Here is a 25,712-nt window from a genome sequence, read left to right on the forward strand (position 1 = left end):
ACAAAGTCTGTCACTGCCTAGAACATCGAGTCCCTAATTCAGATAGAGCCCAGGCGGCTAGCGAGTGACGAGGGGGCTGGACAGGCTGCTGGGATAGGGCGAAGACGCCGCCACCCGTGTTTGTGGTGGCCCCCTGCGTGTCTCAACATGTCACATTGCTTCAGAAAACAGGGCAGCTGGACACGGAAAAGCCAATGGCATGAAGAGAAAATTAAGCACGTCGGGAACATACAGCTTGGAGAGTCGACTCGGTTCCCATCAGCAAACAAATGTCAAGACACAGGAAATTTCAGGTCAATCTTGCCTGGTCGATTGTGACGAATAAGTAGGGAGGATGGCCGAGTTGCCCAACGATGCGGCTCTTGCTCATGTTCGCCTGCATGTCCGCCCTTTGCCCAATTGTCAAGACAGAGAAACGGCATACAAACAGAACAGGCATTGTTCGACCTCAAAAGAACCTATGAACGAGGCTTTCTGCCGCCTTGCGTCGCCTTGCCGAACTTTTGAGCCTCATCGTCTTTCCTCCCGTATTATACCGCCCAACCAGACCGACCGGTCGGGGCCGAGCTCTTCTAATCAGTCCCGTCCATCATGTTTGCGTTTCTTCTTTTCTTCTTTTTACCCTCCTTTTTTACCAGCAATTCGGTGTCGTTTCGAAACACAATTCTCCGATGAACATATTGATCGGCCATAAAACTAGTAAAAGCTACGTGGACTTTCGTGGCCAAATGCAATTTGGAAAAACAATTAAAGCGAAACTGTGCTTCGAGAGCACCATAACTCTGTGCACGGCCGCTTACAGGAGGCTGATATCCGTTTTCGTTTGATACCCGATATGAGCAGGATCGGGAGGAAAGAACCAATGTTAGGCCTGGGCATGCGTATACGGTGCGAAACTATGGAGTACAACATATGATATCAAGGAAATAAACGACCACCAAAAAAATAAAATAAAATAAAATAAAATAAAATAAAATAAAATAAAATAAAAAATCGATAGCCGTTGTCCCTAGCCACAAAGTGGAAAACAAATGTAGATTACACAACGATCATGCCCATCTAGATCGCCGTCGGTGAAATTCAAGTGCTCAGCTACCGGTCCCAAGAGCCATCAAGAAGGTTCTTCAACGTCTGCGTCAATGCCGCCTGGTCATATCGCCCCATGGCTTTCTTGGACGCTACAGTGGCACCGTCTCTGGCATCCTGGCTCTCTTGGCTTGCCTGGGTCGGAACGGCGAGACACTGAATCCCAAGATGACCTAGAGCCTCCTTGTCGACCTCTGGTGCGGCACTGCTGCTTGAACCGCCCATGTGCGGCGCCGAATCCAGATAGACCAAATGCGTCACATATCGATGGCACTCGCTGTCCTGCACTGGACTGAAGTCCGACTGGCTCTGCTTGCACGCCGCAACAATCGCACGCACAAAGTCGACAGCCGTCATCGCCTGGTGTCTCGGTCCTGTCTCACGGTCGAGACGGCTGTTGAGGATGAGTACCTTCTTCCGAGGTGGCTCGCTGCTGTCTTCCTTGCTGCCATTATGTGCTATTGCTGCTCCAACACCCCGCAGCACAAGACTCGGGATGATGCTGGTGTAGAGACTTCCGATGCTGTAGATGATGGCCTCGGCCTTCCGCAGTGCCGCGAGGGCTTTCGGGTTGGCTTGTGGCCGAATCTCGTGTCCGTAGGGATTGATGTACCAAATGCGGGAAATGCGCGAGGGCAGATCCTCTTCGTCCTCTTTGCTAAAGGTAATCTGTGGTTGCCGGAGCGCCGGCAATGATCCAGGCAACGTTGCGTCCTCAAAGTCAACGGCTGTGCTAGCACGTTTCCGTGCTTTCAGGCCAGAGCGAAAGACGGGGCCAGGCCCGGAAGGAACACGGCCATCTGTTGGGCCCACATCGACTTCTCCGGCGCAATCCATTTCACCACCGCCGCCACCGCCACCTGTGGCGTTCCCGGTGGGCGGCCCTCCATCCGGCAAAGCTGTAGGCAACGATGGATGGCTGATGTTTACCTGCCCAGCAATCGTCGTCCCGTCAACGAGGCCGGCCGAAATGTGGTGCGTAAAGTTGGAGTTGATCGCCGGCAGTACAGCAACATGGTCCGGGATACCGCAAAGCAGGGATAGGAGGAAGATGCCGGCTTCAAAAGAGCCCGAAAACAAACGAGCACCAGTTAGAAACAGGTTACCAACACTGGCACCGGCAAAGTTGAACACGGACGTCGAAGGCCGTGCCCGCTTCACAATCTCGAGGTTGAGCGTATTGAGAACGGCGCGGATCAGCTCACGCGTCGCACTGGGAACAAATGTCCACAGCAAGTGACGGGCCTCGACGAGATCCAGCCACTCGGTGCGCGCCTGGTTGGGGTCGGATGCACAAAGCCGGTGCTCAAACAGCGCCCGGAGAGCCCCCCTCTCGTTTCCTTCGTCATCGCTCGAAGGGATGAGACGTACAAGGCGGCCTAGGTTGACACGTTAGTTTGAGATGCAGGCTTTTGGAATATCCGACAAGGCATGTCCACATTTCAAAATAGAGTTGTTGACATACTTCGCACATCGCCCACGCCTGCCGTATTGCAATGTTAGCAGATCTTCGTCTTCGTCAAGCAGCGTGGGGGTTTAAGTGGACACATCTGCAGGTCACGTACTCGGGCCTCCAAAGAAACGAATTAGTTCAGAGGAGCTGCCGCCGTTGTCCGAAATTGGGATGATATAGGTAAGCGAACATGGTTGTTTGTTCTCTCGTTGTCGTGTCGTGTCACCCTTGTCGTCTCTCGAGAGGTGCTTGGCCACCGCTTGGAAGGCGTCCACGAGTGAGTTCGCTGCCGTCCCCCCAGAGAAGACACAGACACCGTTCGTCACAGAGTCAGCCGCTGTAGCATCACCGTTCGGGGTGAAAGCCGCTGTTGGTGCTATGGCTTGCATGGGTGATGACGAGCCGGGTGATGCAGTCAGGCCGGCCGACGTCGCAAGGATGGCAGCGGGCCGGATGGGGGTCCCTGTTCCGTCGTCCATTGCCGTGCAGGGAGTGAATGTTAAGGATCAAATGAGGCAAACAGAAAAGAGCATCGTCGCCTCTAAGAAGCAAAGCAATACAAAAAGGCAAGAGCCACAGCCCTCCCTTTATATCGTTCGTCCGTCGACCTCAATTGGCAGGACCTCAATCTTTAGAGATACACGTTACAAGAAGGAGCTACCATGCTTACAACAGGCGAGGCTCTGGTGGATGATAGCGGGCCTAGCGGGGCTCTCGCCGAAAGGTCCATCTCTGTGCCCCAGCTGCAAAATAAGCTAGAAACGAGCAGACACTTGTTGTCAGCTTGCACTTATTCCTTGTCTTCTTCCGTTTTACGACTCTCGCATCGATCCCGACAGATGTATTCTGCGATGGTCTCAACATCTACACCAACAGCCTTACATGGTCAATGTCGAATATGGGCATCTGACAGGCCAGGAAATTAGATATTCGCTGCGCCTCAGTGCCCAGTGTGGATTTTCACATAATACGGACCCATGTCTGAGTTTAAGAAGCGCAAGTTACGCAATATGCCGCCGAAGCTTTGCCGTGGTTTTGCAATCGTGTCCCGATCAAAATACTTTTGCTGTGTTTCCACTGTCTTCATATGTCAAAGTCGTGTGCTTCTAGAATGCAGACGTCTGCACTAATTCATTTAGCGTCTGAGTCACGCGAGTTGTTGTAAGCGCCTGATATTGAGTAAATATCGTCTTCCCAGGATATGTACTAATTTTGTAGGAAAAGGAAACGAAAGCACGAAATTACAATAAAATTATATTTTTTGACTTCCAAAATAACCATCACAGGGGTGAACAAAATACGTCGAGTGTCACGTTTTGTAACAATGAATGAGGACATAGTAGTCACTAACTGGTACATTTGCCAAGACATCATAGATGCCCATAGCCTGACCATTAATTCATCACTGCACGTTGGAAAGAGCTACACGTAATTTGGAAGTCAATTGACACGCTTTAGAATGAGAATTATCCAAGTATGAAGTAAGAGCGCAATGGACGATGCTGCAACGATATGCAATCCGCCGGATTATGACAGTGGCTTGGTATACATGACGCCTATGCTTTAACGGATGGAATTCCTGTACACGGACGAGGTACAGACGAGAAGGAGTACCGGAGTACCGAAAGATGGGGACTAGATGAAAGGGAATGAGACGAAGAACGAATGGTATTGACCAAGCATTACTGCGGATAGTACATCATGCCAGGTTGCCCTCCATAGTAGTATCCTTCAGCAGGTGCCGGCGTGACCATGCTGCCCATACTGGACATGTATCCGCCTTGCGGTGCTGGTGCTTGGGCATATCCCGGATAGGTTGGTACCGAGGGCATCTGGGATGCATCCACGTAATATACCATCCCATTCACCTCCTGTGCAACCATGTTGCGAGGGCCAGCACTCGCTCCGCCGGATGCGTCAACTTGACCTGGTTGGCCATAGGCGGACACGGGACCTTGTGGCGCGCCACCAGGGACGAAGCCTGGCATGTTGGCTCCGGAGGGCATAGTTGACGAGTACGTCGTTGGAGTGGCGTAGTAGTAGCCTTGCTGCTGCGCAGGTTGCATGACATAACTACCTGGGGCGCCGGCGTAATACGCTGGCCCGCCAGGCGTGCCTATGTTGTTTTGCTGCGGGTATGACATCTGTTGCTGGCCTGGCATGTTTGGCTGGAAAGGAGCAGCGTGGATGGCCCGTTCGGGAATTTGTGATAAAGGCGTGCCAGTGGTGTGGGATTGATATGATGGATGCCGCGAGTGCGATTCAGCGGGCGGGTAGCCAGACGGCATCGAAATAGGCACCTGCTGGTGGAATGCCATAGAGTACGGCTGCGGCGCTGAAGGCTGCATGGCACCAAGCGCGGCGGGGGATTCGATATTTTCGACGGAAACAGCTTTCTGCGGCCGGGGTTGGTGCATAGGCAAACTGAGACTTGGCCGGTTTTCTTGGAACGTCGGCTTTTGCGGCAGTGGATGGTGCTGAGGCGGTGGGACGCTACTGAGCGAAGAAGTCTCCAAAGGCTGGTGAGACTGGGATGGTTGGGAGGGCTGTGAGGGCTGTGATTGCTGCGATGTTTGAGATGGCTGGGAAGATTGAGTCGGTTGAGGAGGCTGCGGTGGCTGTGACTCCTCAGACGCCTGGGCCGGTGGGGCAGGCTGTGATTGCCCAGGCTTTTGAGAACTGGGCCGCGAAGGTGAAGGGGGAGGCCCTTGCGATGGTTGCTGGTTCGGCTGTGGGTTCACAGCCGGTGCTGCCGGCAGGGGGGCATATGGAGGCTGTTGCTGGGGATAGGAGGGCATGGGAATGGGGGCAAGCTCCATTGCAGGAACGATCATGGGCCCGGGCACAGCTGCAACGGGTATGCCCACCGGCATACCAACAGGCTGAACAGGGGGTCCAGCGGCAGGCGGTAGACGCACGACCGGACGGGCTGTGTTTTCCATCGCCATGGGCGGGCGGGAAATAACCGAGCCGGCTGGTGATATAATGAAGTCCCTCCCGGTGTCTTGGGCAATAGACGAACGACGACTAAGAGCGACACTGGGGGAATACATGCTGCCGTTGTAATAGCTTCCACCAAAGACACTTGTGCGGCGCGAGAAACCCGACACGGAGCCCATAACAGACTTGTTGCGACCACCGCGGGTGCGCTGCTGATTGGGTCGCAATGCGCGAGGAATAAAAATAAACGACCGGTCTACTGCTGGAAAGATTTGCCGTTTTGGATGGCCTGGCAAATCGATGACAACAGCCTTGTCTCGCCGCAGCGGGGGCCGGTGGTCTGGTAGTTTGGTATATTGCATAGCCTTGAACTTTTCAAAAAAGGCGGGCTCCTTCATCGGCGGGAAGAAAACGCGGACGGTCACGATACCCAGTGGCTTCTCGACCGACATGGACCTGTTGATGGGCGTGGAGCTCGGTGGACATGTCGGAATGACGGTCACGGGGGGAGGAACGCGGGTGCCACCAAATTGGCTGCCACCATATTGGCTTCCGGCATACTGGCTCCCAGCATACTGACTCCCAGCGTATTGACTTTCGGCATACTGACTCCCAGCGTACTGGCTGTTCGCGTACTGGTTGACAGCGTCATAATTTTGGCGGCGGGGGATCGACAGGCGTGATGGGTTCGGTTGCGTGACCGCTTCGTGCATGTCATGAGTCCACGGTTGACTGGCAATGGGATCGGCCTGATTGTGGAATTGATTACTGAGGAGAGTTAGCGATGCATTTTGCGCATGATGTGACAACAAAACAGAGACACTACAAAACGTGACATACTGCATAGGGGAGAACGATCCACCAAAGCCGCCACGGCGACCACCTCGTCCGGGCCTACCGAACGGTCGGAAGCCATTGGCAGCAGGGCCAGCACCGCGATGATCGTGCATAAAGAAGGCACCTCGGTTCGGCACAAATGAAGGATCTTCGTCTCTCCGCTGTTTGTAGAGGTCGTGTTCCCGACGTTGTCGATCGTAGGCCGTCTCCCGCCGAGGCGGTTGAACTGACGACGACGAAACAATGGCAGGCTGGGGCTGTTTGACGGAAGGTGCCGTAGATTGTGGCTGGCTCGAAGGAGCGGATGTCGAGGACGCCTTTGCGGCTGCATCCACGGGGCTGTCTGCCGCATTGGCCGGTGTTCGCAGTGCGGATCCGCCGGTTGCCCCATTGCCACGCGCATTTCCTTGTCCTCCGCCTGTCCGAGCAACCGGTCGTTTGTCGTGTGCCGGAACGGTTGGTGATGCATCGTCCACATTACTGGTATCACTATCGTGCACCGCGTCTTGCTCATCGCTGGCGATAGAGCCTTCTGTAAGCGAGTCGTCGTTAACCAACTCCACTGCGCTGTTGGCGCCGCCTTCGCTGATGTCTTCCTCTCCTGCACGCCGACGGCGGCCCACGGCCCTTATTCGACGAGATACATTGCGTTTTTGTGTGGGATTGGGAGAGGGCGTGGCGGTAGCAGCAGCCATTCTGTGCCGCGAGAGGTACCCGTAGCGGTAGTCGTCTCGCCCGTATATGCGCGGCCGAAAGCTCTGTTTACGGAAAGTAGTGATAATGGCGATAGCCGCTAACGGTGTGAGAATGTATCGATGTTAGGGGGTCGGAGTCACGAGAGAGGTGGTCGAGGGCGGATGCCACGGAGTCGTGTGAGAAAAGACGGAGCTTGGATGATGCGTGTTGACTTCAGTGTGCTTAGGAAGCAGAGTGGAGAGGATGCCGAATCGTTCGTTGTTGGATGAGGAAGGACGTGTCAAGACCTGCTGAAATCGAGCTCGGTACGGCAGGAACTGGAACCGTTAAGGGCAGTAGGGGCGTTCAAGAGCGAAGGATGAAAGGGCATGTGTGACCGGCAACGTAATATGACGGAAAGCTCGAAGGCAAGGCGGGACGGAGTCGGGCTAGAGGACGAACGTGACGATGACGACAGACCAATATACGGCAGGTGCGATGGTGATGAAGTCAATGGCGTCCGGGTGGGCTGCGATGGATGACGGATCCCCGGAGCATCAGGCGGCAAGCAAGGAAGGAGCGTTCGAGTAGTAGCCAGCAGAGATGTCGTGGCTTGACTCTCCCGGGCGGACTGTTGTTTCGATCTTTCCTGACTAGATATTTGGGGATGGGGTTGAAGCTAATGCCGCCAGACTGTACAAAACAACAACGAAAAGAGGAGAAATGGCACTAGAGGGGGCGAAAGTGAATTAAACGGTCAAGGTGACTTGCTGTTGGTGCGAAACAAGCTGGCTCTAGGAGCTGGACGGTGCAGAGGACGACGTTAAATTTTGCCGATTGCAGCAGAAAGCAAACGTGCTCCAAAATAATGAGCAAAAAACAACGGTAATTCTGCGTCCAAAAACCAAGGGCACGATTACGATGGCACAGGAAGGCACGACCAGGACGAAGAACAGGAGGAAAACGAGAGTTGCATTGGGAAAATTAGGGAGGAAATGCGGCAGGGCAGGTGCTGGACCCGTCCCCAGGCGTGTTGGGTCTGCTGCAGCGGGGGTGCTGAGTGGAGCTGTCGCCATAAAAGCTATGAAACCCCAGCAGCGCGGAGTGGCGCTTTCCTATACTAATATCTGACAGCCAGTCCAGAGCCAATTGTTTACTGAGACATCCTCCAACGGCAGAAAGCCACAACGCCAAGTGTGCAATATGGCTCCAGATTTCCGCAGCGGTCGTTGGTGACGATTGAAGACAGCAAGAGCGATGCAGTGCATCAGTACGGCGACAAAAGCAGATATGGGAAACCGCGACTGCGGACATGGACGGCCGTGATGAAAACTAACGAGGCAAGGGCAATGGGTTCATTGACCAGTGGAAGCTGTATGCCGGACGCGACGTTTGTGACAAGGCAGCAACGCATGTTCACTCCTCTCTGCTCTGTGATTGGAAACCGATGTCATTGGAGAAGGAGATTGACTGGTGGCGGCAAGTTTTGTGAAAACAGAACCTCTTGGGTCATTGGGCCAGTGGTCTTTCCTCGCATGCATTCCACAGTCTTCATTTTTTCTTCCTGCCGTGCAACTTGACATATGTTTATGCGTGGCTGGATCGCTGGAGTATGCAGAAAGAGCAGTGGAGCTACGCTCTTATGCTCTTGCCGCAGCACGACTGTTTGGTTATCACCAACCGCAAAAAAAGGCAGGCATTGACACCAGTCAACGAAGCGTATCTAATGTGGGCCCCTTTGCTATGATGTAGTGGTCGCAGCTTCCTGTTTCCTCCCCCGCCCTCCTTGCTTTCCCCATCCCAAAGCCCGATTCTGATGACGGATGTTCTTGTTGAGGTGATTTTCCACATACATCTGATTCAATGCGGAGCACATTTGCACGGCCAATTTGTCAAGGCCTTTTCTCCTCCTATAAACCAACATGTTGAGCTACTCCGTACATCTGAATGCACCGGCACCGGCACCGGCACCAGCATATGAACACAAAATGCCTGACATTACACGATCTGTTTTGCTGGCTGCAGCTTCCCTGTGTCCTTCGTCTAACGGGGAAAGTACGGGCCTTCCATTTGGGATTCATACCGAAACCTTGGCAAAAGGAAGGTGCAGCCACATTCACGATGAACCACTTGCATCGTAGCATCCGGCACATCGCACTTGCAAGGGCATCGCAGGACCTGCATTGTCCGAAATAAAAAAATAGAATAAAAATCAATCCAAAACAGGGCACCAGAAAGTAGGGGCGAAAACCTGCGACGGGGCCATTAAGCTCGATGCCACTACGAACGCAGTACGATGATCGCTGCAGCATCAGACAGGGGAATGGCCAATAGCAGAAACATGTGCAACAGATACGCACAGGGAAGGCGCGCAGGTGCATGACGACATCACCTTCCACAAACAGAAACAGTTTCTCGGTTAGGAAAGAACAGGTTTCTCGTCACCTCGTGAACTACGTGGCAGCGGTGTGCGTTGTTGCGACAGACCCGTGGCTGCCCTGCGCACCTTTTCGGCTGCTCTTCCTGATGCCATAAAAGAAAACAAGTCCCAGTCGAATAGCCATTTTGACCTCGTCCTCTTTTCTGCTCACGCTCTTCCTGTCTTCTCTTCAACCCTCGGCTCCCTCATCTTTCTTCATCTTGGCCCTGTAGTAAATCTACAAACCTTGTACACCTGCACAATACTTCCTTCTCTCAATCTCCCTAATCACTTCACTTGACACCAACTTGATACGCAAGACAGCATCGCCCATCATGCAGGCTGCTTTTAAAGTCCAGCAAGAACTGAAGGCCAGCCGCGGCCTTGAGCGGATCGTGGCCACGGTCAACAAGAACCACGCGCACAATGGTCTGAAGTCTTACGTTGCAGCCATGCGGAAGTTCGACTTCAAGCCCACGATGCCTGGCCCTTATCATATGGGTCTCCGTGAGTTTAGGCGGGAGCGCGCCGCCGCTGCTGCGGCCAAGGCCGTCCCTGGTCAAGCGGATGTGCCAAAGAACGTGGACGCGGGTGACGGCACCGGCAATGTCGTTGCCGAGGACCAAGAGAGTGATGTCGAGTATATTTGCGAGGTGAGCATCGGCACGCCGCCTCAAAAGCTGCAGCTCGATTTCGACACGGGCTCAGCCGACCTCTGGGTGATCTCCACGGAGCTTCCGGCCAGCGATCAGAAGAACCACTCTGCGTTTGACCCGACAAAGTCGACTTCCTTTTCCCAGATGGAAGGGTACTCGTGGAAGATCCAGTACGGCGATTCCAGCTCGGCTTCCGGTGACGTTGGATCTGACGTCGTCTCGCTGGGCGGGCTGGACATTCCCAAGCAGGCTATTGAGCTGGCTAAAAAAGTGTCCAGCGAATTTGTCCAAAGCACCGGCGACGGACTTCTTGGTCTCGCTTGGTCGTCGATCAACACCGTAACGAAGAACAACACCGCCAGTCCCCAAAAGACACCGGTCGAGAACCTGGTGGCCAACAACGCGCTGCCCAAGGAGGCCCAGCTTTTCACGTCTTGCTTCTATAGCTCGCGTGACAACAACAAGGAGTCATTCTACACGTTCGGCTTCATCGACCAGGACCTTGTGACTGCCTCCGGCAAGAGCGTCGCGTGGGCCAATGTTGACAACAGCCAAGGGTTCTGGGAGATCCCGTCCGCGTCCGCGTCTGTCGGTGGCAAGACAATTACCCGCTCCAATAACACCGCCATTGTTGATACTGGCACCTCGCTCTGCCTGCTCTCAGATGATCTCATTAAGGCTGTGTACGATGCCATCCCCGGCGCTCAGTACGATTCGTCCCAGCAGGCCTACACGATCCCGGCCACGATCACCGCCGACCAGCTGCCTGCGTTCTCCGTTGCCATTGGCGATACGCAGTTTTTTATCCAGCCCGAGGACTTTATCTACGGTGATGCGCAGAATGGCGTGTACTACGGTGGCTTCCAGTCGCGGGGTAATCTGACCTTTGATATCCTCGGCGACGTTTTCCTGAAGTCGATTTACGCGGTAAGTTCAAAGACCCTCCCCCGAATCGTGCGACTCTCTTGAAATTCAACAGTTGCTAACACTGACAGATTTGGGACGTCGGCAATGTCCGTTTCGGCGCGGTGCCTAAGATCGAGGCGAACCAGAACCTGGGCGACGGAACTACGGCCTAGGTTAGCTGCCGTCGGCTAACATTTGGGTTGTAAACATGACATACCTCTTGAGGCTGTTGTCGTATTCGGAGATGGGGGTATTGCATGCGCGTTGTATTTGCAGTATGTTTCATAGTTGTATTTCGTCTGACGGCAAGTTGTTTACAGATGACGGCCCAGCATTTGTTTTTTCTTACCAAGGGTAATGAGGCTGCCGTTTGACGCCCCACCTGTTCCCTTGGCAGTGCAATCCTAAGTCCAAACACCTTTAGTCTTTATTGATAAACAAGATTTGCTTTTCAAACCTTTCTTGATGAATTTAAATGTCCAACGTATTTTTCGCTACTGTGATATGGCCCTTTCTCCGCGACGTATGATACAAGACGGTATACTATATACAAACCTACGTTTACCGAAAAGTCATCTTCGTCCTTGCTGATATGTCTAAAACAAATCTTCATGCACCGGAATCTACTGAAGGCTGATTTTGCCAAAGAGATAACCACGAACGCCGTTGCTCAACCAGCACTCCTCGCCGTGCTGCAGTGAATCGGCCTTGACCTCTTCCTCTACAGCAAGTTTTCTAAAATCAATGTTAGTAAGGCGTAGTTCGAAATGGGAAGAAGCCAGGAGAAAGTACCGTTCTAGAGCCCATCGTCGTGTCGTCCCATCCAGACCGCCGCTGCCGCTCTCCTTGCCGTACTTTGGCGGCACCGGCGGCGTCACCCAGCGGCCGTTGCGCCAAAAGTAGACGGTGCTTATACTGCCGTCCATAATTACGCCACTGTCCGAGTTGACAAGCAGCACCTCCTTGCGCTCCGGACCTGTGATTCCAGCGCGCTTGCGGGCTGCGTCGTACATCTGCCGCCGTGTCGTCTTGTAGTGCGTGTACGGCGACGATGAGGTCTTATCAACATCAACGGTCACCTCGTACGGCGTGAGGCCCATGGTTAAACGAAGCTGCTGTAGAAGCGGCAACGCATCTTCTGAGCTGTCCCTGCTCGTGCTATTTGATTCGGACATGAAGCCCGGTGCGGGGAGCTCCGGCGGGAAGAGGCCGGCGAGAGGCGTTGCTGTCGCGCCCGACACATCACAACCGATCTTACCGTCCTGGCTCAGGGTGATACGGCACCGATTGGGTCCTCCGTTCTCGTTCACAACGGCCTGTTCCAAGACTTCGCCGAGCCGCTGTAGGCCTTCATCTCCCGCCACGGCCGCGACCGCCGCTTCCCAGCCCCAATGCGTCGCTGCGCGGAGCAGGCGGTCGCGGTGAAAATCTAGCATGTAGAATGGAGACGACCGGCTGTAGTTCCATCCAGCATGCTTCAACTCTACGTTGCTAGCGACGCTCCGGAGCGCGGCATCATAACGAACGGAGCTGAACAGCTGAAAAGCGCTGCTGTCGGGTGCAGTCATGTTGCACAAGAAATCCTGAGACGGCCGAAGAAACACAAAATCAACAAAAAGCAACAAAAATCAACAGTATAAAATCAAAGACGGCAACAGGTCGTGTGTCCAGAACCCATCGCCAGCTCCTAAATGTCAGCATGCAGTCAAGGTTCTTGTTGACTACCAAGTCCCCCCGTCCAGTGCTTACAGTGGCTGTTTAGACCCCGTTTAGGCTACCGTTTTACAGTTCCTTTTGCACCTGCCAAAGCCCAAGTCTGCTGACGAATCAGAACACTCTTTCGGCCTGAGGCAACCCCTCTTGTCTCTTGCCTCTGCCCGTCGTTACTGCTCGCCGCCACCACAACCCGCCACCCCTCCCCTCACTGGGCCCTCGGTTGGTTGGCCAGTGCGCGCTACGTTTCTCTGGAACAGCGGGCTGAGGGCCGGTGTTAAATTTTTTTCCCATGTGCAGCTCCTTCCCGCCCAAGCTGTATTGACACTTGCCTGCGTAGTTGCAATTAGTGGATGGAGACCGACATCATCGGTGGGCAAAATCCGGGTGCGGGAGGCAGAAAACAAAAGAAGCTGGCAGACCAAAAAAAAAGCAGCCAAAAAATCGGCGTTGAGGTCTGTCTCGCCACGCACCACCTTCACCAGTCTTTCTCGAGTACACCATTCCTCCATGAGCCGACCATAGCAGACTTAGAACCGCACATCTGATACGACGACAGAACACAGGCATTGACTTATTAATTCCAATTCGCATATACTCTCGTCACACCGCCCAGCGCGAGATTCGTATTATAGACAGGAGAGCCCCCAAACCACAGCCCAGCCGAGAGCAGAGCGTCTTCGTACCCGACCTCTCGACCAACGCACTATAGCCAGAACACAATTACCACAGCCATGGCCGCACGACCGCCCATCGCATCGCCGGTGGCTGCGGTACCGCCGTTTCCGACCGGCGCCGCCATCAACGTCAACGTCCCCGAGAACTCGTCCGTCTGGGACCGGTTAACGACATGGGCCTCCGAGAACAAGGCCGCGGTCTACACAATTGCTGGTATTGCCGTGGTTGTGACGGGCGCGGGCGTGGTGTACTACTCGAAGAAGGCCGCGGCCCAGGAAGCCACGCCAAAGCTGAGCAAGAAGGAGCGGCGGAAACGGAAAGAGGCTGAGCGCAAGGCCGCTGCAGAGGGCAAGTCGGCGTCGGCGACTGAGAGCGACGACTCGTCGTCCAAGAAGACCACGGCCGCCTCCGTGGCCCCCGCCGCCGAGGAGGAGCTGCCCGAGATCACCGAGGCGTCGGTCGCCGCCATGAGCCTCGACGAGCGCAAGAAGATGGCGCTCAAGCTTAAGGAAGCCGGCAACAAGGCATACGGCGCCAAGGACCTGGACCGCGCCATTGACCTCTACTCCAAGGCCATCCTATGCAAGCAGGACCCCGTGTACTACTCGAACCGCGCCGCATGCTACAGCGCCCTCAACAACTGGGAAAAGGTCGTCGAGGACACGACCGCCGCCATCAACATTGACGCCGAGTACATCAAGGCCCTGAACCGCCGTGCCAACGCCTACGACCGCCTCGGCAAGTACAGCGAGTCGCTGCTCGACTACACCGCCAGCTGCATCATCGATGGCTTCAAGAACGAGGCCAGTGCCCAGGCCGTCGAGCGCCTGCTCAAGAAGTTCGCAGAGACCAAGGCCAAGGAGATCATGGAGACCCGCTCCGCCAAGCTGCCCAGCCCGACCTTTGTCGGCAACTACCTGCAGAGCTTCCGCCCCAAGCCGCGCCCCGCCGGCCTCGACGACGACGCCGACCTCGCCGAGAACTCAGGCAAGGGCCAGCTGCGCCTGGGCCTGCAGTCGCTCGACAAGAAGACGGCCGACGGCTACGAGGAGGCGTCTGCCGCCTTCTCCAAGGCCGTCGCCCTCGGCAACCTCGGCGAGTTTGATGCGCTGGCCTACAACCTGGTGGGCACCTTTGCCTGCCTGCTGGGCAAGCACGAGGAGGCGCTGACGGCGCTGACCAAGAGCATCGAGCTGGACCCGTCCATGACGCAGAGCTACATCAAGCGCGCGAGCATGAACCTGGAGCTCGGCGCGCCGGCCATGGCCGAGGAGGACTTCACCAAGGCACTGGCGCAGAACAAGGACGACCCGGACATCTACTACCACCGTGCGCAGCTGCACTTTATCAAGTCCGAGTTTGGCGAGGCCGCCAAGGACTACCAGAAGTCGATCGACCTTGACCGCGACTTTATCTTCTCGCACATCCAGCTCGGCGTCACGCAGTACAAGCTGGGCTCCATCGCCTCGTCCATGGCGACGTTCCGGCGGTGCGAAAAGAACTTTACCAAGGTGCCGGACGTGTATAACTATCACGGCGAGCTGCTCCTGGACCAGGGCCGGTACCAGGATGCCATTGAGAAATTCGACAAGGCCATTGAGATGGAGAAGGAGACCAAGCCTATGAACATGAATGTCCTGCCCCTCATCAACAAGTCGCTGGCCCTGTTCCAGTGGAAGCAAGACTTCTCCGAGGCCGAGAAGCTGTGCTCCAAGGCACTGATCAGTACGTAGTCCAGGTCCCTGTCACTTTTCTTCCCCCCCCCCATGGTTCCCCGTATCGGTTTACATGTACTAACTGCACCACCTCCAGTCGACCCCGAATGCGACATTGCCGTCGCTACCATGGCCCAGCTTCTGCTGCAGCAGGGTAAGGTCACCGACGCCCTCACCTACTTTGAGCGTGCCGCCGACCTGGCCCGCACCGAGGGTGAGCTCGTTAATGCCCTGTCGTACGCCGAGGCCACCCGCACACAGATTCACGTCCAGGAGAAGTACCCGGCCCTCGCGGCCAAACTCCAGGGCATGGGAACTGTCATGCGGTAAACACGACAATTAAAAAAAAATTAAAATGATGATATTCGACGTATATCAAGGATGGGGCAAAACAAGACGAACAGAGAAAAAAAGCATTCTTTTTGGTCTCTATTTTGGGGGTTTCATCTCTTTTACTCTTTTATTTTGCATTACTTTTAGAATCCATTCCTCTTTTCCCCTCTTCAACTATAACTCTCTTTCTGTCCTTTTTGTCATTGGTTTTTCTATGGTTCTTGTTGGTCCTGCCTTTTGTAATGGTTTTGTATTTTTCTTCCCTGGCGAATTCCCATATCCTTTTCAACTCTTCCCTCTACAGCAAGAGACACGACGACTCCGAAACACCAAAAGAATATGATCCAGGGGGCCAGAAGGGGAATACGGGAAACGTTTTGTAGGGAACAAGGGCCGCCGTGAGTGGCGCCGGGGACGTTGACGAGTAAGGTCAAGAGCCTGGCAACAAAGGGACTCGCTTCATTTTTTTGCCTGGGATCTAAGTACCTCCATTTTCTATCCTTCAGGTGTCTGTGGTCGAACACTCTCCACACTGTATATAGCACGTCTCGAAAAGCTTTACACTCAAGCCTACACAGTGACTCGTAAAAGTAGCAGGGACCGAATAATCCGAGTTGTAAAAAAGAAACCAGAAATTGTTATTCATATCAACAGAGGTGGTAATAGTATAACGAACCAAGGGAACAAAAAAGACTAATAAGGGGAAGGGCGGGGGCAAGATGTACTATCTTTTATCAAAAACAGCAAAACAGCACACCATCAAAACAACTTGCTCGCCAGCTCGGGTGGGAAGTCTGAACCCGAAAGCTGGCGCTTTATAGACACAGGGGTGTGGGGGGTCCGAGGCAGCCTCTCGGTCAGTGTAGGAATCGAGAACGGAGAAGGCAAGACTGAACACGGCCACCCCCACAAATTAAGAGTTTAATATAAGGGGCAATCACAAAAGATTCCATTGCTTTTCTGTTTGTCCAAGTGTAAACAAAATAAACATTTCAAAAAAAGAAAAACAATGTGCCTAGACGGCAGCCAACGAAATGTGGAGGCAGAGGAAATGCCGGGGTTCGAGACGCAAGATGTCGTCGGGTGACAACGGGTAGCTCCTGCTATTGGCGACAGGTGGTAGTCGGGTGATGGAGATAATGGAGAAGGAAAGGTGGGAATGAAATGGAGGCATAAACAAGAGGAAAGACGATGTATAAGAGGCGAGAAGGCGAGAAGGCGAAAAAGCACAGTTGAGTCGGGGGTCGGTCAGTCGCTGCTATCTCACTTGTTGCTCTTGGATATACCGATGCCAAGACCGACACCCAGAGCGATGGCAAGGATAATGAGGACGACGACGAGGAAGCACCACCACTTGAGCTTGCGGCGCCTGCGCGCATGCTCAGTAGCACTGGCAACCTGCTTGTTGGCGCCCTCCAAGTTGCCGACAGTTGCGGTCGTCTGTTCGTTGACCTGGTCGAAGATGGGATCCTGCTGGACGACGAGCGTGTCGAGGTCGTTGAACAGGCCGTTCAGCTCAACAATGGACTGCTCGATGCGCTGCAGCTCGTTGTGGCGGGCGCGAACGGCACCCAGGACGGCAGAAGCCTGGCCAGAGCGATTTGTCCGGAGCTGCGACGAGATTAGCAGAGGAATGGGAGAGAGGAAAGAATGCGCAACGACTAGAGAGAGAGAAGGGACAAAGGGAGGATACATACAGCAGTCTGGAAAATGCCCTCGCTGCCCCAGTCGGCATCGGCGGCCTGGTTGACTTCCTCCTCAGTCGCGTCGGGGTTGACGATGCGGTACTGGCGGGAGATCTGCTCGCGGTAACGCTCGCGGTACTGCTTCTCCTCCGTCATGTAGCCCTGCAGCTCGCGCTTGAAGTCGTTGTTGAGGGTCTCGAACTGGCGCTTCTTGAGGGCGTGGGTGCCGTCAGAGGTGCGCTCGCAGTCGCGCTGCAGGATGCGGAGCTGGTTGCGGATCTGGGTGTTCTTGAGCTGGGTCTGGGAGACAAGCTGCTCGAGCTGCTGGGCCGCGCTCGGGTCGTTACCGCCGAGGGCGCGCTGATGCAGGCCGGCGATGGACTGGACGCTGGTCGTCAGGGCACGGATCTCGCCGCGCACGTTTGATACCTGGGTCAGGTACTCCTGCTGCGACATGACGGGCGCGCCTGCTGCAGGGTCTGCCTGGCCGTACGGCTGCAGCTCATGCTGTTCCTAAAGGGCAAGTAGAGCGGTTAGATGCTGGCGTAAACAAAACAATACAAACCACAGCATTGCGAATCCTGGATCACGGATCACGGTCGGTGCCGAGGCTTGCCATTCCGTCTGCTTCAACACGATTTCGACTTACCGGTGCACCGTATCCGTTCTCGGCGGCGCCAGCATCCTGGTATGGGTTGCCCTGGTACGGGTTGCCGGCCGGCTGGCCCTGGTACTGGTTGTAGGCCATGGCGGGAGATGTGTCTGCGTTCCGGACGGGCTCAATTGGTCGACGTCTTGACTGCAACTGCGGACGCGGATGCGGATCGCTACGCGCGGAGAGTTTCTGTTTGGGATGGCTTTCGTTTTGTTTCGTTTCGTTTCGGACGCCCTGTTTGCTTGGCGCAGGACCAAGGAGCGGTCGAAAAGGCGCACGGAAACGGTCGAAAACGCGAAAAGGGGTGTACGATGGTCCTCTGCTTCGCGTCGTCGAATTGTCAATGGATCCCGACGTTTGTGTGAAATCGCGACGGCGATGCAGGCTCTGAAAATGCGCAAAAGAAACAAAATAGGAAAAACGAAAACAAATCACGGGGAGTTTGCTTTCGTGTCCGGCGGCGTCCGGTAAAGTGGTAATGAGAAAGGAAAAGTACAGGGGAAGGGAGCGAGATTGGGTGGAGGGAAGCAGAAACGTGAGAATATGAGGAGAGAGGGAAATTAACATAAAAAAATATGTGTAAAAAATAATTGGGAAAATCAAGCAAGCACAAGAAACCAAGCCCAGACGACAGGGGACGTGGGCAAGTGCAGTAAGTAATCCTCAGCGGTCATTGCAGCGCTGCAGGCTGTACGGAAAATGGGGCTAAAAACAAGCTCCAGTCTGACATTCTTGCTTCTTTGGGCAGGACCGTGTGGAGCAGAGCTGTGCTCTGTGCTGCCATTTGCTCCTTCCCGTGAGATTCATGGTTCAATCAGTTGCTCTTTCCCGGACTTTATGAGCATTGCTTCAGTCGCCGCATCTTCGTTTATTCCTTTGCTCGCTCGCACTTGCTACATGAACCGGTTTTTGGCGTGCGGCATGCTTTGTACGGAAGGCGCGCTGTGTGCTTTGTGTAGCCAGGCTTTGTTTTAACTCTGCTGCCTTGACGCGCCGCTTTTGTGGAAGGTGGCTCTGGTGGATTCGCACCAGTCACCTGAAGAAAGAAGGAGCGTAGGTAAGCTGGCAGTGTGGATCCGTTTGGGACAGTTTACGAGTGCACTATCGGTACGCAGGGAAGGCGCCCCACTTGCAGGTTGACGAAAGTGGCTGAGGCCTTTCCAAGGCGAATAACAGAGAAGAAAGGACTGAAAAGTCAAAACGGAATAGCCCCCGGCTTCTGCGGATACAACATATATCCTTCGAGCCAGCAGTCTTTGACTTTACGGGCTGACAGGCGCCGTCAGCAGATGTGGACTGGCTACAGAAACAAAAAGAGAGGAGGCTGACGGTGGAAGGCGGATTGAGGAAGGCGCGACCTATCCAAGTCCACTCTCTCAATGGCACACTAAGTCGGACAGAGCGGCATCTTGTCGGCCTGCCAGAGGCGATTGAGGAAGTCAACTCGAGAAATGAGCCCGAAATGAGGACCAATACACCAAACCATGAGCAACGACGCACAGGCAAAAACTGGCAGATGAAGATGAACACTGAGCCTGAATAACGACCGGGCACCACCCAATATCTTTCCTGTTTTGGACTAGCGCCAGATTGAGTTTTAGCGATGCGAAAGAACGGGGCCAACAACAAGGGACGTTCTGGCAAGACCCCAGGGCCCGCAGTTGTGCAGCAAGGGCCTGGCCACTGTTTATCCTCAGTATTCCGGAGTCAGTATTACGAAGAGGCGTTCACCGTCCCGCCAACCCCATCGGTGCAAATACGATCCCAGCGGCCGCGTCGCCCAGCTTGGCCGGTCCCGTACCCACATTTTTTGAGCGGGTTCATCAGGCTGAGACTTGGCCGCAAAAGCAGGTGTTGCTGAAAGACAGTGTCGAAAACGTGAATCCGCTTGCAAGAACCAGTCTTTCTGGCCCCTAAAATACGTCACTTGTCGCCCATCGCTTTTCAGGCAAGGCTGTGGAGAGACATGCACAGCACTTTGTGCAGTCGATAGTCTGGTGAGTCGTTGCTGCAGGCCGACAAAAATAGAAGTGGAAATAGACATAAACTCTGCTGCCTAACCGAGAAGCTTTCCACAAGGCTTGCTGGTCGAACGCGGATTGGCAGTGGCAGAGTGGTTCTCAACACAGTTCACGAAGTTCTCGCATCTGTGCTGAAAGATAGAGTTCGCTTTTAATCCATTATGCTATTTACAATGAGCTATGATCGTAACGTCATGCACATCATGTGCGGTATGTGCAGCAGTGTGCTTGTCTGCCAAAGCCAAGCAGCCACACTGATGCTGACGGAATGGTAGGCTGTGGTCTGCTCAAGGGCAACGTGCTGAGTGATTCTGTTCGTGCCCAGCAGCCCGGCAGCCGTGGAGCCTCGTTTCCGGTGTCGAATGCCTGCCCATCTTTGGACATTCTAGGGCCATGCTTGCCTGGAGGTCCTATATCGTGCATTCCTGTGACTGTGGAAATTCCGTAAGAAATCCCGCGAATTGCCGCTTGTCTCTTCGCAGTGCCGAGCCGCTTCTGTCTTGCCCCGGCTCTGTCGCTCCGCCAGATTGCCTAATCGTACCATCGCCCCCTCACAGGTAGTCCTTCTTGCGGCTGGTCCGCGTAAACTGGTTCAGGTGCCACTCGACGTGACCGTCCTTGTTCTCCAGTGTGCCGCTGCGGATCTCAAACAGCTTCATCGACATGCGCGGGCCAACCTCGGACAGCTCCACGGCGTCGTGTGCCGTCCGCACGTACACGTAATGCCGCACCTCGATGACATCCTCAATGTTCTTGAACACCACCACGCGGTTCGACAGCTTGGTCTTGCTTGTGATCGGATCCCGCGGTGGGAACAGGTGCTTGAGCACCTTGCACACGCGCTCGCCCAGCCGGCTGGTGAAGCCCTCGAACATGAGGTGCGGGTACGCCTCGGACACGCTGCCGCGGATGCTGCCGGGGATGTCGCCGCGCATGAGCACGTTGTGGAGCGAGAAGGACACGGTCGGGCCGTGGGGGAGATGGGAGACGACCAGGCCGGTGGGCGTGCCGCGGTGCTCGGACAGGAGCACAATGTCGGTCAGGCCCGCCGAGTTGGCGGAGCGCACGCAGTCGTCGAGAACGAGGTTGCCGCGGTTCAGCCGGATGGACGTCGGGATCAGCAGCCGGATCTCCTTGCTGAAGGCCGTGAGGCGCGTCGACGACGACCGCGACGTCGTCACGAGGATGCGCGGGTCGACCAGGCCGCTCATCTGGGCGTACTCGTCGTCAATGTCGAGCTGGGCGTTGGCATCGAGGTCCTCGCGCGATTCGTCGTAGGCAAAGTCCTTGCGCAGTTTCTTGTCGCTGGCCACGGCCTTTTCGAGCGGCCGGCCCTGCGCAATGGCGTTGCGCAGCTTGGCGCGTTTCTCGTTGATCTCGGCTTCCTTGAGGATCATCGCCTTGCGGTAGAGATAGTCTCTCCGCTGGCGGACTGTTTTACGCTGGGAGGGTTAGTAGATAGAACTGTAGTGGTCTGAACGACGCAATGGTGTCCCAAGAAAGAACATACAAGCATAATGGCGGACGAGGCGACGCTGCGATATGGGTGTGTGTTGTGTGTCGTGACGACGAAGGCACAGTGTAGATGCAACAAATCGTCGCCCAGTGTTGTAACTAAAAAAAAAAGTTGGTGATGAGTCTTATCGATAAGCCAGGTCCACTCAATAATTGTCAGTCTGGCACGTGACGAGCCTCGACAGGCAAAAATTGCTAACAAATACCGACCAGCAAAATTGCCCCGCACACAACAGGCAAGGCTTGCTGGCTCCCTGATAATAATCGACTGGCTTTGCATTCACCGGACCAATCATCGGAATCACGACGTCGACAACGCCCCTCGCGTTTGCCTCTCCTCTCCTTTGCAATCCGCCTCCCGCTGCCTTTTGCAACCAGGCACGCATGTCGCAACACCGCAGGCGGATGGCACTCAAGCGTCGACTTTCTTGACCCAAAACTACATTGACATTTCGAGACCCGACAAAAGTATCACCTTCTTTCCAGCGCCCGATCGTCACCAACTACAATAGCGACAACAGAGCGTCCCTCGGCGCTCGCTACCACCGACCCACGACCCGGGGAGCGCCCTACCATGGAGGGCGCCTTCAACCATGTGGGCAACCACCTGATCTCCGACTCGGCGGCCGCCATTAAGGCTGACGACAACGACGACCTGTCTTCGATCGACCCCGACGAGAACCTGCTCTACAACAAGTATGGCGGGCACGACGGCCTGGGCAGTGCCACGCGCCGCCGCCAGGACGACGACGACAACGACAACGGCACCGAGGTTGCCTTTGACGACGCGGACAACGATAGCGTTGTGAGCGCCCTCGCCGACAACGTGCAATATGCCAAGCTGGAGCCCGAGGAGGAAGAAAAGGAGCAGGAGCTGCCTGCCCATGCTTGCGTGTAGGTTTCTTTCTTTCTTTTCTTTTTTTTTTTATGTCTTTTGTTATCGTTATTGTTCGCTCCTCTTGTCCATGCTCTGCGCTAACTCTACCGCAGATACTGCGGCATCCACTCTCCCGCCTCTGTCGTCAAGTGCATGATCTGCAACAAGTGGTTCTGCAGTGCCCGCGGCAACGTTGGGTCCTCGCACATTGTCAACCATCTCGTCCGAGCCCGCCACAAGGAGGTCCAGCTGCACCCCGATTCCTCGCTCGGCGAGACTGTCCTCGAGTGCTACAACTGCGGCAACCGCAACGTCTTCATCCTCGGCTTCATCCCCGCCAAATCCGACACTGTTGTCGTCCTGCTGTGCCGCCAGTCGTGCGTCTCCAACACCTCCGCCAAGGACATGAGCTGGGACATCAACCGCTGGCAGCCCCTTATCGAGAACCGCCAGTTCCTGTCGTGGCTCGTTGCCCAGCCCAGCGATGCCGAGCAGCTGCGCGCCCGCCACCTCCCTGCCGCTATGATCGCCCGCCTCGAGGAGATGTGGAAGGACAACGCCAGCGCCACCGTCCAGGACCTTGATGCCGCCGCCGGCGTCGACGACGACCCGCACCCCGTCCTGCTCAAGTACGACGACCCGTACCACCACCAGAACATCTTCGGCCCCCTCGTCAAGATGGAGTCCGACTACGACAAGAAGCTCAAGGAGGCCCAGTCCGAGGACAACCTCGTCATCCGCTGGGACTTTGGCCTCAACAACAAACACATGGCCAGCTTCATCCTGCCCAAGATCGAGTCCGGCGACGTCAAGCTGGCCGTTGGCGACGAGATGCGTCTCAAGTACAAGGGCGAGCTGCGCCCGGCCTGGGAGGGCGTCGGCTACGTCGTCAAGATCCCCAACAACCAGTCCGACGAGGTCACCCTGGAGCTGCGCAAGACGGGCAACGAAAAGTCCGTACCCACCGAGTGCACCCATAACTTCTCGGCCGACTACGTCTGGAAGGCCACCTCGTACGACCGCATGCAGTGGGCCATGCGCACCTTTGCCGTCAACGAGCTGAGCGTCTCGGGCTACATCTTCCACAAGCTGCTTGGCCACGAGGTCGCCGTTGCGCCCATGAAGACGACCCTACCCAAGAAGTTCACCGCGCCCGCGCTGCCCGAGCTCAACGGCAGCCAGATCAGTGCCATCAAGGCCGTGCTGTCCACCCCGCTCAGCCTGATCCAGGGCCCACCCGGCACCGGCAAGACCGTCACCTCCGCCACCATCATCTACCACCTGGCCAAGCTCAACAACAGCCAGGTCCTTGTGTGCGCACCGTCCAACGTCGCTGTCGACCAGCTGTGCGAGCGTGTGCACCGCACCGGCCTCAAGGTCGTGCGCCTGACGGCCAAGTCGCGCGAGGACGTCGAGTCGTCGGTCAATTTCCTGGCCCTGCACGAGCAGGTCCGCATGAACGACACCAACGTCGAGCTGGCCCGCCTGCAGCAGCTCAAGAACGAGATCGGCGAGCTGTCGAGCGCGGACGAAAAGAAGTTCAGGCAGCTGACCAAGGCGGCCGAGCGCGAGATCCTCAGCAACGCCGACGTGGTCTGCTGCACCTGTGTCGGCGCGGGCGACCCACGCCTGTCCAAGATGAAGTTCCGCAACGTGCTCATCGACGAGTCGACCCAATCGGCCGAGCCCGAGTGCATGATCCCGCTGGTTCTGGGCTGCAAACAGGTTGTTCTAGTCGGCGACCACAAGCAGCTGGGCCCTGTCATCATGAACAAGAAGGCCGCCAAGGCCGGTCTGAACCAGTCCCTGTTTGAGCGCCTCGTCAAGCTGGGCTTCTCGCCCATCCGCCTCGAAACGCAGTACCGCATGCACCCGCACCTGGCCGAGTTCCCGTCCAACATGTTCTACGACGGTTCCCTGCAAAACGGCGTGAGCACCGCGGAGCGCCTGCGCAGCGACATCGATTTCCCCTGGCCCGTGGCCGACACGCCCATGATGTTCTGGTCGAACCTGGGCAACGAGGAGATCTCGGCGTCTGGCACCTCGTACCTGAACCGCACCGAGGCGTCCAACGTCGAGAAGATTGTGACGCGCTTCTTCAAGGCCGGCGTCAAGCCCGCCGACATTGGCGTCATCACGCCGTACGAGGGCCAGCGCAGCTACATTGTCACCACCATGCAGAACACGGGCACCTTCAAGAAGGAGAGCTACAAGGAGGTCGAGGTCGCCTCCGTCGACGCCTTCCAGGGCCGCGAGAAGGACTACATTGTGCTGTCCTGCGTGCGCTCCAACGAGAACCACGGCATCGGTTTCCTGTCCGACCCGCGCCGTCTGAACGTCGCGCTGACGCGCGCCAAATACGGCCTCGTCATCATCGGCAACCCCAAGGTCCTCGCAAAGCACGACCTCTGGTACTACCTGCTGGTTCACTACAAGGACAGCAAGTGCCTCGTCGAGGGTCCCCTGAGCAACCTGCAGCCGTCTCTGCACCAGTTCAGCCGCCCCAAGAACAGCCACCGCCCGCCGCGTGTGTTTGGCAACGGCATCGGCAACGAGACCAGCAATGCCAGCCTCGGTGTGGGCGGCTTGGGCAACGGTGGCGGCCACGGCGGCCCCGGCGGTCCGGTCGGTGCTGGCGGTGGCCGCTATGGCCACCATGGCCAGCACAACCACCTCGGCCACAACGGCAGCGGTACGCGCGACTTTGACACCGGCTCCATCATGTCGTACATCCCCGACGACGTTTCGTCCATCCACAGCTCGGCCATTGGTAGTGGCGGCGGCGGTGGCGGTGGTGGCGGTGCCAACCTGAGCTCCGCGTACCCGGCCATGTTCTCGAGCTTCAGCCCTGACCAGTGGCCCGGTCTGCCCGGTGCCAGCGCCATGGGCCGCTCGGGCGGCAAAGGCCGCAACCGCGGTGGAGGTGCCGAGAGCGTCGCCGGCGAGAGTGTGGCCAACTCCGAGTACACCGACATTACCGCGGGCTCGAGCGTGATTGGCGGCAAGGGCGTGGGCCAGGGCGGCGTCAGCCTCGGGGCGGGCCTGCACGACACGGTAACTAACGGCCGCATGACGTCCTTCAGCCAGAGCGACCGGCTCAAGGACTACGTCGAGAACAGCGGACGCCTGGCGAGCGGCAACGGCTACCGGCGCTACGACGACGACCAGCAGAGCATTAGCACTGCGGGCTTTGCCAGCCAGATTGGCGGCTCGGGCTATGACTGAGTGTCTGGGGAAATGAAAGTCTGAACAAAGGCGAGGAGAAGAAAAAAAGACATTTTTTTGGCATGTCTCATCCACGACAAATGGCCCACTCTGAAGACAACAGATGGTGGTGACAATATGCATCCAAGGTCCCTCCAGAGCCGGAATCATTCGGTTATCAACATACGCCACGTGGATACGAGATCCACGGCCAATGACGCTCGGCCGCCTCCTCCACTTGCAGATTTAGCGTTGGTGGCCGACGTCCAGCTTTCAAAGGCAGTATCGTCATATTCCTTGCAGGGCAGGCAACGGCCCCTGAGCTTCTCACGTTGAGGCCGCTA

At 56.0% G+C, this 25,712-nt stretch overlaps 8 protein-coding genes across 8 annotated transcripts; 3 read left to right on the forward strand and 5 right to left on the reverse strand.

The window, feature by feature from the left end:
• Positions 1–1,092: 1,092 nt before the first annotated feature.
• Positions 1,093–3,018, reverse strand: SPSK_08841 (uncharacterized protein; the record flags this gene model as incomplete). Its single annotated transcript, XM_016735427.1, has 3 exons — positions 1,093–2,465; positions 2,552–2,569; positions 2,652–3,018. The coding sequence occupies 3 exons, from the start codon at positions 3,016–3,018 to the stop codon at positions 1,093–1,095; spliced, it is 1,758 nt and encodes a 585-aa protein (XP_016587266.1).
• A 1,203-nt stretch (positions 3,019–4,221) lies between these two features.
• SPSK_08501 (uncharacterized protein) lies at positions 4,222–7,011 on the reverse strand (the record flags this gene model as incomplete). The annotated part of the gene is made up of 1 exon (XM_016735096.1): positions 4,222–7,011. One exon carries the CDS (start codon positions 7,009–7,011, stop codon positions 4,222–4,224), a length of 2,790 nt encoding a protein of 929 aa, XP_016587267.1.
• Positions 7,012–9,745: 2,734 nt separating this feature from the next.
• SPSK_09223 (aspartic endopeptidase (AP1)) lies at positions 9,746–11,145 on the forward strand (the record flags this gene model as incomplete). Its single annotated transcript, XM_016735799.1, has 2 exons — positions 9,746–10,993; positions 11,062–11,145. 2 exons carry the CDS (start codon positions 9,746–9,748, stop codon positions 11,143–11,145), a joined length of 1,332 nt encoding a protein of 443 aa, XP_016587268.1.
• Positions 11,146–11,595: 450 nt separating this feature from the next.
• SPSK_09614 (uncharacterized protein) lies at positions 11,596–12,540 on the reverse strand (the record flags this gene model as incomplete). The annotated part of the gene is made up of 1 exon (XM_016736186.1): positions 11,596–12,540. The coding sequence occupies one exon, from the start codon at positions 12,538–12,540 to the stop codon at positions 11,596–11,598; it is 945 nt and encodes a 314-aa protein (XP_016587269.1).
• Positions 12,541–13,419: 879 nt separating this feature from the next.
• SPSK_08801 (mitochondrial precursor protein import receptor tom70) lies at positions 13,420–15,408 on the forward strand (the record flags this gene model as incomplete). Its single annotated transcript, XM_016735388.1, has 2 exons — positions 13,420–15,088; positions 15,176–15,408. The coding sequence occupies 2 exons, from the start codon at positions 13,420–13,422 to the stop codon at positions 15,406–15,408; spliced, it is 1,902 nt and encodes a 633-aa protein (XP_016587270.1).
• A 1,266-nt stretch (positions 15,409–16,674) lies between these two features.
• SPSK_09430 (syntaxin 1B/2/3) lies at positions 16,675–17,844 on the reverse strand (the record flags this gene model as incomplete). The annotated part of the gene is made up of 3 exons (XM_016736002.1): positions 16,675–17,022; positions 17,109–17,609; positions 17,746–17,844. The coding sequence occupies 3 exons, from the start codon at positions 17,842–17,844 to the stop codon at positions 16,675–16,677; spliced, it is 948 nt and encodes a 315-aa protein (XP_016587271.1).
• Positions 17,845–20,323: 2,479 nt separating this feature from the next.
• SPSK_09597 (U3 small nucleolar ribonucleoprotein IMP4) lies at positions 20,324–21,288 on the reverse strand (the record flags this gene model as incomplete). The annotated part of the gene is made up of 2 exons (XM_016736169.1): positions 20,324–21,214; positions 21,283–21,288. The coding sequence occupies 2 exons, from the start codon at positions 21,286–21,288 to the stop codon at positions 20,324–20,326; spliced, it is 897 nt and encodes a 298-aa protein (XP_016587272.1).
• Positions 21,289–21,861: 573 nt separating this feature from the next.
• Positions 21,862–25,389, forward strand: SPSK_08382 (regulator of nonsense transcripts 1; the record flags this gene model as incomplete). The annotated part of the gene is made up of 2 exons (XM_016734981.1): positions 21,862–22,181; positions 22,278–25,389. The coding sequence occupies 2 exons, from the start codon at positions 21,862–21,864 to the stop codon at positions 25,387–25,389; spliced, it is 3,432 nt and encodes a 1,143-aa protein (XP_016587273.1).
• Positions 25,390–25,712: the final 323 nt, after the last annotated feature.

The sequence above is a fragment of the Sporothrix schenckii genome (genome assembly GCF_000961545.1).
Source record: "Sporothrix schenckii 1099-18 chromosome Unknown Cont44, whole genome shotgun sequence".
In the NCBI taxonomy this organism is placed as follows: domain Eukaryota; kingdom Fungi; phylum Ascomycota; class Sordariomycetes; order Ophiostomatales; family Ophiostomataceae; genus Sporothrix; species Sporothrix schenckii.